Raw genomic sequence first — 16,748 nt, 5'->3', positions numbered from 1 at the left:
TGTTATTTGATTTTATGTCACTTTTTAGCTAAAGTGCCATTTTATTTCAACTTACATGTGGTTGTTCACTAACATATAACTTTGTGAGTTTGATTCCGCATTCTAGGATTCTTTTTCAACTCATATTTAAAGAATAATATGTCAAACAATACGAATAAAAAGTATATCAAATAATAATAATAATAATAATAATAATAATAATAATAATAATACGAATAGTCAATTGTAAGTTATTTCCTTTTATTAGAACTTATCAATGACGTCACTCCAGAAATAGAACTGAGGCTTCATTCTCTTTTTCATTTCTGGTGTAAACTCTTTAATACATTACGAATTTTTCTTTTTTTTTTTTTTTTCAAAATACAATTTTATAACAGTTTTTGATATTGTTTTTAAATAACTACAAATAAAAAAATTTAAAAAGCTAAACTGACCTCCTCCATTCTTATAGCAGAGATATGGAAATCGCCAAATATTTCCCAGGCCAACGATGTAGCCGATGGCAGAAAAGAAAAAATCCAGCCAGTTACTCCAGTTTTCTCGTTGAACATTTTTCTTAGCCATGACTGGAAAGAAGCAAACAATAATTTTTAAAAACATTTCCAATGTTTTTCTTAACAATGTAAATTTTTGTCTGATCACGAAAACTGAGCGTATCTTTAAATAAATACATAATATTGAAATAAACAAATTATACACACTCTTCTTAATTTACTGTTTTAATTCCATCACACACACACACACACACACGCACGTATATATATATATATATATATATATATATATATATATATATATATATATATATATATATATATAAGGGGGTGGTCACCGACAATGTGTATTTTTTAACATTATCTTATTATTCCGTGTCTTGGTTTTTCATTGAGAATTATGTTTAGATCATTGTAATAATGTTTTTAAATCATTGAAATCGTTTTTAACGCGTTTCAGACGTTCTGTGAAGCGTCCTCTTCAGAAATTATTTTCAAAATTTGTTGGAGATGTAAAAATAGCATTTTCGTAGTTTATTTGAAATGTTTCCAAGAGGTGGAAACGTGTAAGTGTCTACTATTCATTGGAATGTTCAATTTTTATTTCTGTGGACTGTGGTCACTCCTGTCTTTTGTTTCTCTCTCTCTCTCACTCTCTCTCTCTTTCTGCTTGTGTTTCTTCTTTTCCTTTAGGGTAGGATTTGTGTGTGTGTGTGTGTGTGTGTGTGTGTGTGTGTGTGTGTGTGTGTGTGTGTGTGTGTGTGTTTTCTTTTATTGGTTTGAAGAATGTGTGTACTGTTTTATTATTATGAAGTTATTTGCTTCTCTAGGAAGGTAAGGATGTGTGTACTGTTTTAGTATTATGAAGTTATTTGCTTCCCTAGGAAGGTAACTGTGATCCAAGGTCGTTACTAATGTGTATATATGAGGAGTCGAGGGGGCAGCTCTTCTAAAATAAGGGTAGGGTACTTTCATTCTATTTTGATATTTGTTTTTTGGATTCTTAGATTTTAGTATTGTGATTTTTCGTTTCAATCTTAGACTGTTCGGGTATTCTTTATATTATGTTTGTTTAGATAGAGGGGTGTATTTAAAAATATGTATAGGGGATTTTTTAATGTTTCTATTTATTTGTCTCGCCATGTGGGTATGGCAAGACCCAGGATCGGTTCCTAGTGTGGGGAAGATCTCGTTCCTCAGAGGGGAGGGGCCAATTGGAGGGGTATAGGTATGGGAGGGGGGATGATAGAAGGGATGATAGTTGTCTCAGTCATGAGAGATTTCTCCTCCACTGACTGAAGGGGGAGCGAGGTGTTGGAACAGATATTATACTATGGTTCTAGGTGTTTCCTAGTGTTGTTGGTTTCGAGGTTAAGTAGGGTTGGTATTGTTCAGTGTGTTGTATTAGAGATAGGGGTGTTATGTCTGTGTGTGGTTGTATGCGCAGGCGTGTGTATGTTTTAATGTTTCGGTTGTGATTTATGTGTGGGGGTGTATATGTATATGGATGTGCATGCGAGTGTGCCTTGCATTTCATGTTTTTGTGTGTTGATATTAGGCTCTGTTTAGTCCAGGAGTGAATCTTGTTATGAAGTTTTTTTCCTGTGTAAGTAAATAAAAATAATTGTCTGTTTGGAAGATTGGCATTATTTTGAAACTGTTTCCACTGCATGCGTGTACGTGTTTTGAAACATAGCGGTGTCTTTTATCTGCAATTTTGATGTTGCTCTTATGTAAGGCCACTCTATAGCTGAAATTTTTGGTGGCGCCTATGTAGGATTTGTTGCATGCTGTGCATCTTAGTGCATATACTACATTTCTGGAGGTGCAATTTAGATCCTTTTTTAATTTGAATGTTTGTGTTGGGTTTTTGAATGTGTATGTGTTTCCTTCAATTGTTATGTCACATACTCCACATCGCGGTTTGTTGCATTTTGTAACCCGCTTTTGTAGTGTGTGGAACGAGTTTTGAGGAAGTTAGGATGTGTTTTAAGTTTTTGGGTTGGCGTTTGCTTTTTATTATTTTTGTTGTTTTAAGTATGTTGTTTAATTTGTTGTTCTGATTGAGGAGGATAAGTTTTTTGTTATCTGTGTAAATAGTTCTGGGTTGTTTGTGTTGTGTGTGGAGACGTATGCTAAAATTTGTTCTTTGTTGTGTTCTTTTGGGATTCTTAGTTGGTCTGTTGGAATTTTTTCAGCCAGTTCAATACCTTTCTGTATTAGTGGTAGTGGATATCCTCTTTTCCGCAGTGTTATTTGTAGTTCATTCAGTCTAGTCGAACGGAGGCGTCTGTCTGTTACTATGGTGCAGACTCTACGTGCTAGGGAGTAGGGTATTGATTTTAGACAGTTTTTAGGATAGTGGCTTTTGAAGTGGAGGTATTGTTGAGTGTCTGTAGGTTTGTGGTAGATGTCTGTGATTATGTTGTTGTTTTTTATTGTTACTAGGATTCTAGGAAAGGTGGTTCTGTGGGGCTTTGTTCTAGTGTGAAGTTTAGTTTTGGGTGTAGATTTTGTAGCAAAGTGTGGATTTCTCTGATATCCCCCCCATGTGATTCTCCAGAGGATAAAGCAGTCGTCTAGGTATCTTTTCCAAGATTTTATGAAGAATGTTTTTATATTGTGCCCGTACTTTTGCTCTATCCTTTCATAAAGGGTCTCTTCTAGGAAGGCGAGTGTAAGGGTGGAATATTTCGGTGCCATTTTGGTACCCATTGCTGTGCCTAGTATTTGGATGTAGTTGTCTTTATTGAATTGGAAGGAGTTGTTATTGAGGATTATGTCAATGCTATCAATCGCGAATTGTTTATTGAATCTGGGGTGTAAAGTCTGTGTATGTTTGTCAATCCAATATGCGATAGCTTCTTTTCCTAGGTTGTGTGGGATATTGCTATATAGGCTGCTAACATCGAATGTAGCTAGTATTGTCCCATCGTCTACTGTTTGTGGTAGGGAGCTAAGGAAGTGTGTGTCATCTCTTACAAAACTTCTGACTAGATTGGTGAAGGGCTGTAATAGTATATCTATTGGGTTGCTAAGTCTGCTTGTTGAGCATGATGGTCCTGCTACTATGGGGCTGAATGTGAGGTCGTTGGGGTTTGGGGTGCTTATGTATTCTGACTTTTGTATGTTGATAGCATGTCTTACCTGGTTAGATTTATGTATTTTGGGTAGTCCATAGAAGATGTTTGTTTTTGTTGTGAAGTTTGTAAGGAAATCTTTTTCTTTTTTAGTTAATGTACTATTGTATGTTGTGCAGAGTTTTGTTATTTTAGATATGGCTGTGTCGTCTATGTTAGAGCTAATTGGTTTGTAATGATTTTCGTTCCCTAGTGATTCTAAAATTTTTGTTTTATAGAAGTTCATGATAACCACTGCACTACCTTTGTCTGCTTCCTTTATAACTAAGTTGTTATTGTGTCGGATTTTTTTAAGTGCTTGATTTTGTTTTCGTGTTAGATTAATGGTGGGTTTTTCTTTTTGTTGGGGGTTGAGGTTCCAGAGCGTTTCAAAGAAAGTATTTAGTTCTTTTGTGTTGTTATGTTTGTTGGGGAAGTATGTTGATTTGTTTTTCACTAGAGAATCGTCTGTTGTGTTATCTCTGTCATTAAGTATATCTATGAGTCTAAATTTGCGTTCAAATTCTTTAAGGTCTTTCTTTAACTCTGCTATGTTACTTTTGTGAGTTGGGCAGAATTTGAGGCCTAGTTTTAGTACTTCAATTTCGTTTTTCTAGTTTTAGTACTTCAATTTCGTCCTTTGTAAGTGTCTCTGGGTTTTTTGTTGTCTAGTCTGGTGTTGTCATACTGTGAAGGATTCCTAAAAAATGATTGTGAGGGTCGTTAGTTTCGTTGTTCCGGTTGGGAGGTTGGTTGTGTCGTTTTGTAGGGATGTATGGGTTACGATGGTACCTGGTGTATTTGGATTGGTTGTGTTTGTGTGGGGGGGTATTATATATATATCTGTGTATGTATGTATGTGTGTATATATAGAGAGAGAGGGAGACAGAGAGACAGAGAGAAAGAAAGAGAGTGAGACAGTCAGACAGACAGACATATTTCTGATTTTATACTTAAATATGTATTTTTATGGTATATATCCCTTATTATATCATCCAAATTGTTTCAAGTTCGATGACGTCATGTGTCCGCCTTCAGAGCATATATCTATATAATTATAAAACTAAAATGACCTTGTAACGGGTGTTGTAACCCAACATCTGGTTTAAGACTTCCGGTTGCGCATGCGTACATAAACATAAACCCATAATAATCAACACGACAATAAAACGCATTGTTTTACTGTATACATTTTTAGAGTCCCAATTTTTTTTCGCGTTCAAATCATCCAAATAAACAATTGTTAATAATTTTTTTTACATCGTTCATTTCCGTTTTACGTTCAAGTTATTTTCAATTTATTCTCCATTTTTTAATACACCTTTCTTAAAAAACATTGATATGTTTTTCTACACTACCAACATAAATAAATAATCCCGAAAATATGTTTTTTTTAATGTGCGTTACAAATAAATAATCACCGCGACAATAAAACGTATTATTTTACTGTGTACGTTTTCAGCGTTCCAATTATTTTTTTCGCGTTTTAATTTAAAGATATATCAAAATATGAATTTACCTTTAAGTATTGTGGTATCTGTTCAGTGTACATTTACCTATAAGTATGACAAACCACTTATAATTCAATGGTTACAAGTTTGTTTGTTTTTTTCAAAAATAAGCAATTATAAACAGAACGACTCATAGAAATCTATCTATATTCTTTTTTCATTTTAATATACTTTCATATAAATGTTTCTGTTATGTCACAAAAAACAAAAAACTATTTTCTTTACGTCACAAGTGTCACACTCATACATTAATTCCATAGCTAATATAACATAGTGACTCAACGGTTCACGGGTACTCTAATATATATATATATATATATATATATATATATATATATGTGTGTGTGTGTGTGTGTGTGTGTGTGTGTGTGTGTGTGTGTGTGTGTGTGTGTGTGTGTGTGTAAGGAACGGTGTGTGTGTGTGAGAGAGAGAGAGGGGGGTTACATATGAACTTCTAAGCGGCTAGACCGATTTTTATTTTAATTTCATGCAAATGTACTATATGTGGCTGGTAGTATTCTTAGATAGATTTTGCATCGGAATGTTTTCCATAAGTCTCGATAGTCGATCATTAAATAAAACGAGAAATGAAAGAATAGACACTTTTGACTGTAGTTAACACCTTATACAACCTAATACAACCTAACATCACAAATGTATTTTAGAAGTTTTATTACTGCACAAGCAAAAAGGCCGGCATATAAAATTAACTGTATGATCGCTGATATGACAGGGGCGCGTTCGAAATGAATTTTTCTGTTTAGAGCACCATTGAACCATGATACTTGACTTTTTTATTTTAAACTTTCATTCAAGCCATTATAAAATGAACAGTAGGTTCTCTACAGTTCAATGTAAACTACAATGTATTGTAAGTCACTTCGGGGAGACATGTGAAGCTTCCTCCTGGTGGACCGCTGTTGATCCCCAGCTAGAACAAACAATTAATCGATTTGATTCAAAATTGGACAATTTCACCGATTTCCATGACAAGAAGGAGAAAATGTTTGGTAAGTAAATTGTATAGCAGAAGAATAATAAAAAGAATAAACATCCGTGCGTTCGTGTCGAGTATTCATCACAAGATACTCGAGATACTTCATAAATTAAACAAATGAAAAAATTCAAGAATTTGGATTTAAAAAAAAAAGCAAAATGCACAAAACACTATACAGCCGAAGGATGATGTTGATCGACACTATATCAAAAGAAATCGAAAGACGTTTCGTAATTATTGAAGAATACATAGATACCAAAAATTAAAAGAAATAGAGAAATATATAAGGCCATATACAGAGAGGTTAATCATCACAGCCGAAATCAGAACTAAGTGAATCAATGCAGTAAAGATCAAAAGACATGAAACAAAACTGCGACAAAAGAAACCGGAAACGAAAATATTACATAAATTTTTAATATAATCGAATACGTTGAAGCATAGCTGCAAAAAGGACACCTAGTAAATTTGGCGAAATCGCTACTGAGAGCCGCATAAACAAAAATAGAAAATACCCAGGTAGTCATCAAAAGCAGTCTCTATGGACACAGAGACGAAACGATAAACTTCATATTTACATGTCACTTTGGACTTACCATATCCTGACATATAGTCCTAACCTTAATCCTTTAATTTCTATTACAATTATCAACCTAAATCTAACAATTTCCACTACCTTACTCAGAAAGTAGTCCACAGTTATTAAAGTGGTGGTAGATCTCTCCGCTAAGTTGTACCGTTAGAATTTTCCAAAACGTCGGTAAACAAGTTATCGGTCTATAGTTCTTTTCTCACTGTCATTTTGAGTAATTGTGTGCTTTTTTTTCTTCGCCTGTTCATCTCCGTATGATACTTAACGAGGGTCGCGTTTGAACGGAAAAGTTTGGGTGCTTGTGACTCCAGATGGAAGCCGCTAAACCAGGTGACATCCGGAGGAATATTTTCGATCTCCTCGCTGATGAGATTTCAAGAAGAAAAGATGTGTCCAAGGCACTGTTCCAACTAGGGCTTAGTGCATATAGTGTTGATGAGTATAGTGGGACAGATTGCTGAAACAATCTTTCACTTGATGCTTGTATCACTAAGTGAAAGATTTTTATGGAATATTGAAATAACCTGCCCCACTAGTATAGCGATATGGAATATTAAACTCTCTCTCTCTCTCTCTCTCTCTCTCTCTCTCTCTCTCTCTCTCTCTCTCTCTCTCTCTCTTCTTTCTTTTTCTTTTTCCCTTTCTCTCTCTTTCTTTCGCTCTCGCCTGTACAAATAACCTGTCACTCTGATATTTTTTACTGTCTCTCTTTTTTAGTAATCCATTTTATAAAACAACATCGGCGTTCGAGTGATTTTGCATTAGAAGACAAACAAGGGCCGTAGTTAATGACGACACGTTTATGAACGCATCGTGAAAGTAAAAGCGTTACACTTTCATTTTGTGATAATTTTTTTTATGTAGTCTAATTAATTGTTTATGTAGTCTAATTAATTTTTTTATGTAGTCTAATTAATTTTTATGTAGTCTAATTATTTTTATGTAGTCTAATTATTTTTTATGTAGTCTAATTAATTTTTTTATGTAGTCTAATTAATTGTTTATGTAGTCTAATTATTTTTTATGTAGTCTAATTATTTTTTATGTAGTCTAATTAATTTTTTATGTAGTCTAATTAATTTTTTTATGTAGTCTAATTAATTTTTTATGTAGTCTAATTATTTTTTATGTAGTCTAATTATTTTTTATGTAGTCTAATTAATTTTTTATGTAGTCTAATTAATTTTTTTATGTAGTCTAATTAATTGTTTATGTAGTCTAATTAAATTTTTTATGTAGTCTAATTAATTGTTTATGTAGTCTAATTATTTTTTATGTAGTCTAATTATTTTTTATGTAGTCTAATTATTTTTTATGTAGTCTAATTAATTTTTTATGTAGTCTAATTAATTTTTTTATGTAGTCTAATTAATTTTTTATGTAGTCTAATTATTTTTTATGTAGTCTAATTATTTTTTATGTAGTCTAATTAATTTTTTATGTAGTCTAATTAATTTTTTTATGTAGTCTAATTAATTGTTTATGTAGTCTAATTAAATTTTTTTATGTAGTCTAATTAATTGTTTATGTAGTCTAATTATTTTTTATGTAGTCTAATTATTTTTTATGTAGTCTAATTAATTTTTTATGTAGTCTAATTAATTTTTTTATGTAGTCTAATTAATTTTTTATGTAGTCTAGTTATTTTTTATGTAGTCTAATTATTTTTTATGTAGTCTAATTAATTTTTTATGTAGTCTAATTAATTTTTTATGTAGTCTAATTAATTTCTTAGACCAGAATCTATGTATTCTGTCGCATCCAGGTCCTTTCCAGTTCGGCATTTTCCTAAACATCAGTTTGAATTTCTATTGTAATTTCAGTTTCTTTATCTGTCTTTGTTTTTTGTTTTTTAAACTTTTTGTTTTGTTTGCAAACACCTATACTCTGAATAAAGAAATGGAACAAACTAGAAATCAGTATTGGAAAACAGAACACATAGTCCTCCCTTACATTGAAATACAATCAGACAAATTTATCCAAGCAAGAAAAGCAGACATGATAATAGTAACCAAGAATGAGAAAACCTTGCCAAATTTAGATTTAGCCGTCCCTGCAGATCACAGAGTCGAAGTAGGAAGAAAACCTAAACATCTATCATTTGAATTATTTGGATTATTCAGACTGTTGATCTCATCTTTGATGTTATTCTCAGAATATTTCGGCTGATTTAATCTCCGACCTTCAAGTACGTCTTGTTGAACTCGACAATCTTCATCTGCAAGGATCCGTAGCACAATGGATATAAGTACTAAGTAATAATCTGTTCTAAGAAACAGTCTTCTGAATATTAATTATTCAATCCCCAGAAAGGGCGATACTAAGAATACAATAACGGATTAAAGGTACGATCATGGCTGACGAAACGGGCGCAAGCTACCCCGTTGGTTAAATAAAGAGTTTCGTTCGAAATTCCATACGAATTTCCGAGTTCAGAAAATTGCCTTTGAAGAAGGAGGGGGAGTTCATTGGTCGAACGTTGTGATAACATCTAATATGAAGAGCAGTAGTTCGAATAATCCAAATCATCCAAATTATCAGTCTTCATATTAAAATATTAAGACATAAATACATGGACATTAAGAAAGAGTTGAAGAGAATATATTGAGTATAAAAACAACAGTAGTACCAATAATTGTAGGAACAATTCATAAAACACATTCTAAAACAATTAGACGAAATTGGAATAAAAGGGAAGATGAATATTATACAAATATAATGGTATTACTGAAATTAATTCTAAAATACTGAAAACAAGTCATATTCCCAGACAATTAAATGGCAGTGGAGATGTATCAGAAAAATACTATAATTCTCTCATCTCCACTAATAAACGCCTGGTTATTATCAGCGATAAGTCAATGGTAAACGGCTGTTGCGAAAATAGCACATTCGTTACAATGGTGATGAAAATGGTCGGAAACACTGAAAATTTGGTGAGACTTGCTGTCACTGAAACTAAAACTCAAGAGAAATTAGGAAGAGGTAGGACATTATCAAAAGAAAGAATGACAATGTTTCTATTTACGTGTCTCAATACGAAGGCAGTGTCAGACACAAAGTCAGGTTTAAATTTTTAGGGAAATCACTCCTGACAAGTCGTGAAGTCACTTGATGTAATGAGCGAACAAGATGATTATCGAAAAGACAGGAGATGAGCTTAGTCTTAAAAAGGGCAAGATTATAGGTAGGAGTAAAACAATTAGCAGTAAGAAAATTCCAAACGTTTGCAGTACTCGTAAAAAGAAAATACTGGCATAGGATGCTGTATTACAATAGGGTTATCAAAACAACGATTTGATGGAGAACACTAGACTAACGAGTTAAACGAGTTGGAAGAAAAGAAGGAAAAATAGATCAGACATTTCTGAAGAACACGTGCCATAATAGTATTTATAGAAAAGACTGGACTAGCTACATTACGTCTGTGAGAGAGGTTGCAGAGAAGAAGAAAACCATTGTGAGAGATTTAAGAATTTGGGTGAGGACCAGTGATTTCCCGTCCTTCCTACCAGGGTTTGCACAAAAAGTACAACCTCTACTCACCCAAGAATGGCACGATTCAAATATAAATAAATACTTGCCTCCGTTAATCTCGAGAGACAATCGATGCGTCCTATAAAGGTGCTTGAACAAGGAATCTATCATGAAACAAGAGTTGCACAATCCCGAATCACGCTTCTTCTGAATCGTCATTGCTTGAGTCTAGCGACAAGAACTTCAGAGGGAGATTAAACAATGCTGTATGAGGTTAAACATACAGTAGTTTATATGTCCGAATTGCAACTCATTTAGTACTGACCAATTACAGAGCAGGTTAACTTGGGTGATCAGACGAGAACGTGATTATGCTAATAAAGCTAGTATTTAAACGAAATCGAAATTTATTGTCTGTGTGAAAAGAACGAAAGAGTGGATGCGCACACAGGTGTTATGAAGTTAGTTCTGAGTATTGACAGCCGGGAAAAATAATGTAAAAATACAGACGACACTAAGGATGCAAAAGGTTGGGTTTAGGTAAGATTAGCTTAAAGTTGTGGGAAAACATTAGACCCTCAAGTTGAAAAAACTTCCTAAAATAACGAAGAAAACTAGGACTGGCTTAGGATGAAAACAGCAGTACACATGGTTTCTCCCTCTTCGCCGGATAACACTGAAGGTGTTTGTTCGGCCATCACCAAAGGCTTAAATTGACTTCAAAATCAAAACAAGTCCTAGAACTCAAAACAAAATGTCAGTTTCAGTTTTGAGTTCTACTTCCAGCATTTTATTCTTATCTCAAAACTAAAAACTGGAAAAACATTTTTCAATAAAAAATATTTTGTGTGTGTTTTTCTTTAAGGCTTCTTAAATTAAGTAAATTATTGTTTAACTGTGTTTAACACATTTTCGTTTTTATTGTGTCTTCGCTTCTCTGTGGAAAGGTCTGTCTGTTCATGCGATTATTCTGTTACGCATCCAAACATTTCCTTGGTCTGTCACGATTTAATTGAAATAGCATTTCTCATCGCTTTATCGTAGATTGAATGGACGTAACTTATTTAGATATGTCTAAGAATACTTAATGGAAGCTCTGTCCGTCAGTTAATTGCCTGAAATAATTTTTCAGTTTGTCTATCACGCTTACGTTGGAAATAACATTTTCGTTCATCTGTCAGGCTTAAATTTGAAATAGATTTTCATCGCTGAGCACACAAATTAGATGGACAAATTGTGGTCAAATTTTAACAAAGTCGGGGCTAGTTGAAATGATGGGTAGGACAAATATTTCGAAAAATAAAACTTACCTTCGTGACGAAGAAGCTCTCACATCGGTGTGAAAATAAAAAAGATACAAACTATTAAGAAGTTCTCACTTTTGCTGTAATTTCCTTTGAACGTTGAAGGAGGAGGGGTCGAAACAATCTCTCGTTTATAATGAAAACGTGTTACGTTGTTAACAGATTCAACGTTTTTATTCTGACAAACTTTCATTCGACAATTCTTAATGTGCGCTTGTATGAGAAAAATAACGTTCGATTTGATTTGATAACCTCGACAATCATCTTCAATTTTTAACAACCAATCATATTGGCTGAAATACGGGTAAATTTTCAGATTAGGTCCACATCCACAATTTTCTTTTAAATGATGACTTTTAAAGGTTTTCTACTATGCTGAATACGAAAATCTCAATGAAATTTTGCAGAAATAATTAGTTATTGAGATATAAAAAGTTGTATTATGCATCGTATTCTTTGGCGGCCATTTTTTACGCGCGAGCGCGCGGGCTATAAACAAATCTACTCATCTATGACTGACACTGCATGCCCATAAAAATGATGGCCGCCAAAGAATACGATGCTTAATACAACTTTTTATATCTCCATAACTAATTATTTCCGCAAGATTTCAATGCGATTTTCGTATTCAGCATAGTCGAAAACCTTTAAAAGGTGTCATTTAAAAGAAAATTGTGGAGGTGGACTTAATCTAAAAAAAATACCGAAATACGAGATATACAATCGGCAAAGGATAAAGAGACCTGTGGCGTGTTTATCGAACGTCGCGGTTGCAGATAATGTGGCGTGGTCCCTGACTTTGTTAGAGGCTATCTTGGAGCGTCTTTATGCATGGCCATGAACCACACCGACATTTAATATGAATAGGGGTATAAAAGCCATTGTTTTAGCGAAGGAAGAACGTGATGACGATATGGCACCTGCATGCTTGATGAAATGAAATAAAATGAAACATTGAAATAATAGAAGGATCACTAGATACAACGGATACTTAAAACATAAACATATTTTTATGATTGAAAAACAGAGAAATACGAAAGTTTATAAGTAAGCATTTTTATACAAGAAATAAGAATATAAAGGTTACTTTCATGTTAGTAAAAGTTCATAGTACGAGGGACGTTCCAAAAATAACGCCTCCTTTTTTTATTGCGCCCGAGTGGAACAGAAAGAATTGTAACTTGCATTTTTATGATGACTGAGCTTATGCATTCATGACCTAAAAGTTTCATTTCTCCTTTGCAGATATTGACTGTGTGAGAAAGCAACCCTTGTCGTGAACGTGCGTTGGAATGGAGATATGTGTTATTGAATTCACGGAGAAAAAAATTGAACTGATCAACATTCACCGGCGCTTGTTGAACGTTTGTGAAGCCGATGCAGTTGATGTCAGCACGGTTAGGAGATAGGTTCGTCGATTTCAAAGTTCAAACAGAAATATTAGTGACAAAACTCCCTCAGGACTTTTATGGCCGAGGCATCAATTGAAACCGGCAAAAGTGCATTGACAATAGTGATGACTATGTAGAAAAATCAACTCTGGAACACAAAATTTTCCTCGTTTTAGTTGTACCACTCCCGTCTTTGTAGCTCTTTAACGGTTTAGTTTTTTGTTAAAAAATAGGAGGCTTTACTTTTTGAGTGATTCTCGTACAACACGTGTTTGTGTAAAGAAGTTGGGTGAATACTAGTTACAAGTCAATACTCTATGATAATGTATTGGGCAGTGTGTATGCGCGTTTACCTTCGATCTTCTAGTTCGTATATAGCCGTGTTTGAGTGGAAGCTGGAATGTGGGTCACAGAGTTCTTTGTCATAGGTACACGGTGGGGTGTTGAGTAGTACTTGTTGGGTTCCTTTCGTTCGGTTGATTGATGTAGTCTCTTTCTAAAACTGGTTTTCTTGATCAGGCTTTATAGGAATTTCTAAATTCGCACTGGCTCATTACATTTGCATATAGGTGTTTAAAAAGATTTCCATTGGCGGAATATACTTTTGAGTTCACACGTCCATGTTAAAATTTTCTTGCTTTGAGGAGTAGGGATAAAAAAACGAATTCCGCAAAGCGGAAAAAAAATAGTGTACAACAAACATGACCATTTGAATTTTAGCATTCCTAGCAATCAGTTCGCAATTAAGTCACCATAGATTCTGTCTTTTTATGTCTATAAAAAAGAGCATTGTTTACGGCCTAATCAGGTTTGACACACTGGTTCCCGTCAGATCACTGAAGTTAAGCAACGATGAGCCTGGCCAGTACTAGATGGGTGATCATTTGGGATTTCCAGGTGCTGTATGTGCTCTCCGCTTATCTCGGTATTGTTTCCAGTCGTCCTGGACTTTTCCTTGCCATAGGACTCAAACAGGGCCGATTCAGGAGATGTGTGGTTAGGGATTGTGCAACCCTTGCCTCACAATTACACGCGCGGCTGCCTTTGCAGGGGCTATCTTTTGTCTTTCGAGACTGAACGGAAGCATCGAAAAAAGAACATTTTAAATGACCGAATATGAATACAAATTCATATATTTTTTTATGTAGAAAAAAAGCGAGATTGAAAAAATATATAGATGAGGTGTGGGGATGCGGGTTACTATGATAGAATTCTCATGGAAGAAATTACAATGTCGGTACCTTCTTCTCTTATATCCGGGTTCGTGTAAAATGAAAGAAGTGGGTGTTGAAACAATTCTTGTGTCCTTTCCTTTTGACCGCGCGGAGTAAAATAAATGTAAAATAAAATTTAGTAGCCTACTTTAAGCGAGCAATGCGTTCTTCTTGCGTGAACCAGTTTGGTAATTTTATCATACCTTTATGAACTGCCTTCGTTATAAATATGGCTTAACTGTTAGTCACTAAAAGCTTAGCTATGCAAGACGTATCGTTTTGTAAGGACACTACTATATTCTATAAATAAGGTAAGTGTTTGCTCGTGGGTTGTTTCACGCTATGAGAGAAGAAATTCTCATACTAGCTAACAAATCTTCAAATCGACAATTGTTTATAATTATTAATTGTTTCCCGCTAAAAACATTGGCTTGATTTTAGTGCCAATCATCTCCGACATAAACCCAGTAGAAGTCACAGTAAAACACAGTATTCACCTAAGAGATATAGAAACGTTTGGGACCAGCCTCGACACTTACCTCCTGATCATACAGCGCTGTCAATGGCAAACCATTATCAATAATTACAACGCAATAGACTAGAACAACGGTGAGGCTTCACTTGCACATTTTGGAACCGTATATATATGTGCGTATGTGCGTATATGTGTGTGTGAATAGTTCGAATGCAAAACGCGATAAACGCATCTACACACTTCCCCACACTCCAAAGTCATGCGTTATATAATATAATATCACCGAACAATACATCTTTTGCTACCAATTAAAAATGTTTTCAACCAAAGTCTAGATTTGAAAAATTGGATTTATCGCTCTTTGCATCCGAACACTTCGTGTATATATATATATATATATATATATATATATATATATATATATATATATATATATAAACTACTTAATTTACTCACAAAATTGATATACGAAAGTATAGATTTATGCGTAAACTTTAAGTATTTACTTCAAAAGTGCTCAATACGTAGGTAGAGCTAGTTAGTAATTTATAAAATATATATGGCGATTAAGCTTAATCGCCATATATATTTTATAAATTACATTACTAACTATATATATATATATATATATATATATATATATATATATATATATATATATATATACACTTGTGCCCGATATTATTCATACCCCCCCTTGAAAATTGAGTTTATTAGGTTTAACTTTGTAAGAATTTATTGTTTACGTCCATATTGATACATATTCTTAATAAACCTCTTCTGATCATTTTCGTCATTTAAAAATCTCGGGATACTTGTAATAAAAGAAATATACAGCTATTTATAAAATCTGCAATGTTCAAAAATAATCATACCCCCTTATTTTTTCAGTATTAATCGAGTTTCTGACTGTTTGTTTCCTGTTTGATTCTTATTTTGAATGCTTTTATACAACCTTTGATTAATTTCATTTCGTTTTTTGCATTTTTTCAGAAATTAAAATGATATCAACTGAAAACCAATAAAAGAATAAAAATTATTAGAATGGGGAAGAAAAAAGAGCTTAGTAATGATCTTAGGACTAAAATTGTGAATTCACATAAGGATGGTTTAGGTTACAAGTCAATTTCCAAGAAATTTGAGGTCCCTACAGCAACAGTACAGAGCATCATCAAAAAATTCCAGAGCCACCACACAACAAACAACTTGATTGGTAGAGGAAGAAAAGGAAACTGTCTGCTAGAGCCACCAGGAATATTGTAAGAAGTGTTAATGCAAATCCAACCACCACTACTAAGGACATTTTAGAAAATCTGGAGTCTTCTGGCATAAACATATCAAGGAAAACATTGCAAAGGACTCTGCATGAAAATGGTCTGAAAGAAAGAAGACCAAGAAGGACTCCATTGCACACCGGAAAGCACCTTGCAGCACATCTAAAGTTTGCTAGGACCCATGTGAATTCTCCAGAGTCCGTTTTCTCAAGTATTTTGTGGACTGACGAAACAAAAATTGAATTGTTTGGCCATATGGATGCTTCTTACGTTTGGAGGCATAAAGGAGAAGCTTACAACCCAAAGAACACCATACCCACGGTGAAACATGGTGGTGGTAGCCTAATGTTTTGAGGCTCCTTTTCGGCTAGTGGTCCAGGTAGTTTGGTCAAGATAGATGGAACCATGAAGAAGGAGCAATATTTGGAGATACTTCAAAAAAACATTAGACAGGATGCGGAGAAGCTCCATTTAGGACGAAACTGGGTACTTCAATTGGATAATGATCCAAAACATACTGCCAAAATAGTCAAGAAATGGTTTGAGGATAATCAAATTAATGTTTTGGAATGGCCTAGCCAGAGTCCCGACCTGAACCCTATCGAAAACCTCTGGCACATATTGAAAACTGAGGTTAAAAAGCGGAAACCTAGAAATTTGAGGGATTTGGAGAACTACTGCATTGAAGAATGGTCAAAAATCAGTGTTGATGCTTGTAAAAACCTTGTTGATAAATATCCAAAACGGTTACAGGCAGTTATTAAGAATAAAGGGCATGCTATTGACTATTAGTAAGAGAGGTATGAATAATTTTGAACTAGTGCCATTATTGTATTTCTTTGTATAATGTTTCAAACTTGCATAATTTATTTATTTGTTGAGTTTAAATTAAATCTTTAT

At 33.9% G+C, this 16,748-nt stretch overlaps 1 protein-coding gene and 1 pseudogene across 1 annotated transcript in view; one reads left to right on the top strand and one right to left on the bottom strand.

Annotated features, from left to right (window-relative positions):
• LOC145258251 (sodium- and chloride-dependent glycine transporter 2-like) overlaps nucleotides 1-11,697 on the bottom strand; it is a 69,623-nt gene extending 57,926 nt beyond the window's left edge. The window contains exons 1-2 of the mRNA XM_080116226.1: nucleotides 11,501-11,697; nucleotides 435-566 (exon numbers count right to left, since the gene is read on the bottom strand). Coding sequence (XP_079972352.1) covers nucleotides 435-564 — 130 coding nt within the window. The 5' untranslated portion in view covers nucleotides 565-566; nucleotides 11,501-11,697. The remainder of the gene's footprint in view (nucleotides 1-434; nucleotides 567-11,500) is intronic.
• A 1,979-nt stretch (nucleotides 11,698-13,676) lies between these two features.
• LOC145258407 (5S ribosomal RNA) lies at nucleotides 13,677-13,794 on the top strand (annotated as a pseudogene).
• Nucleotides 13,795-16,748: the final 2,954 nt, after the last annotated feature.

The sequence above is a fragment of the Euprymna scolopes genome, chromosome 33 (genome assembly GCF_053919585.1).
Source record: "Euprymna scolopes isolate OS-2025 chromosome 33, ASM5391958v1, whole genome shotgun sequence".
Lineage (NCBI taxonomy): Eukaryota > Metazoa > Mollusca > Cephalopoda > Sepiida > Sepiolidae > Euprymna > Euprymna scolopes.
This window is presented reverse-complemented; position numbering and strand designations above follow the sequence as displayed.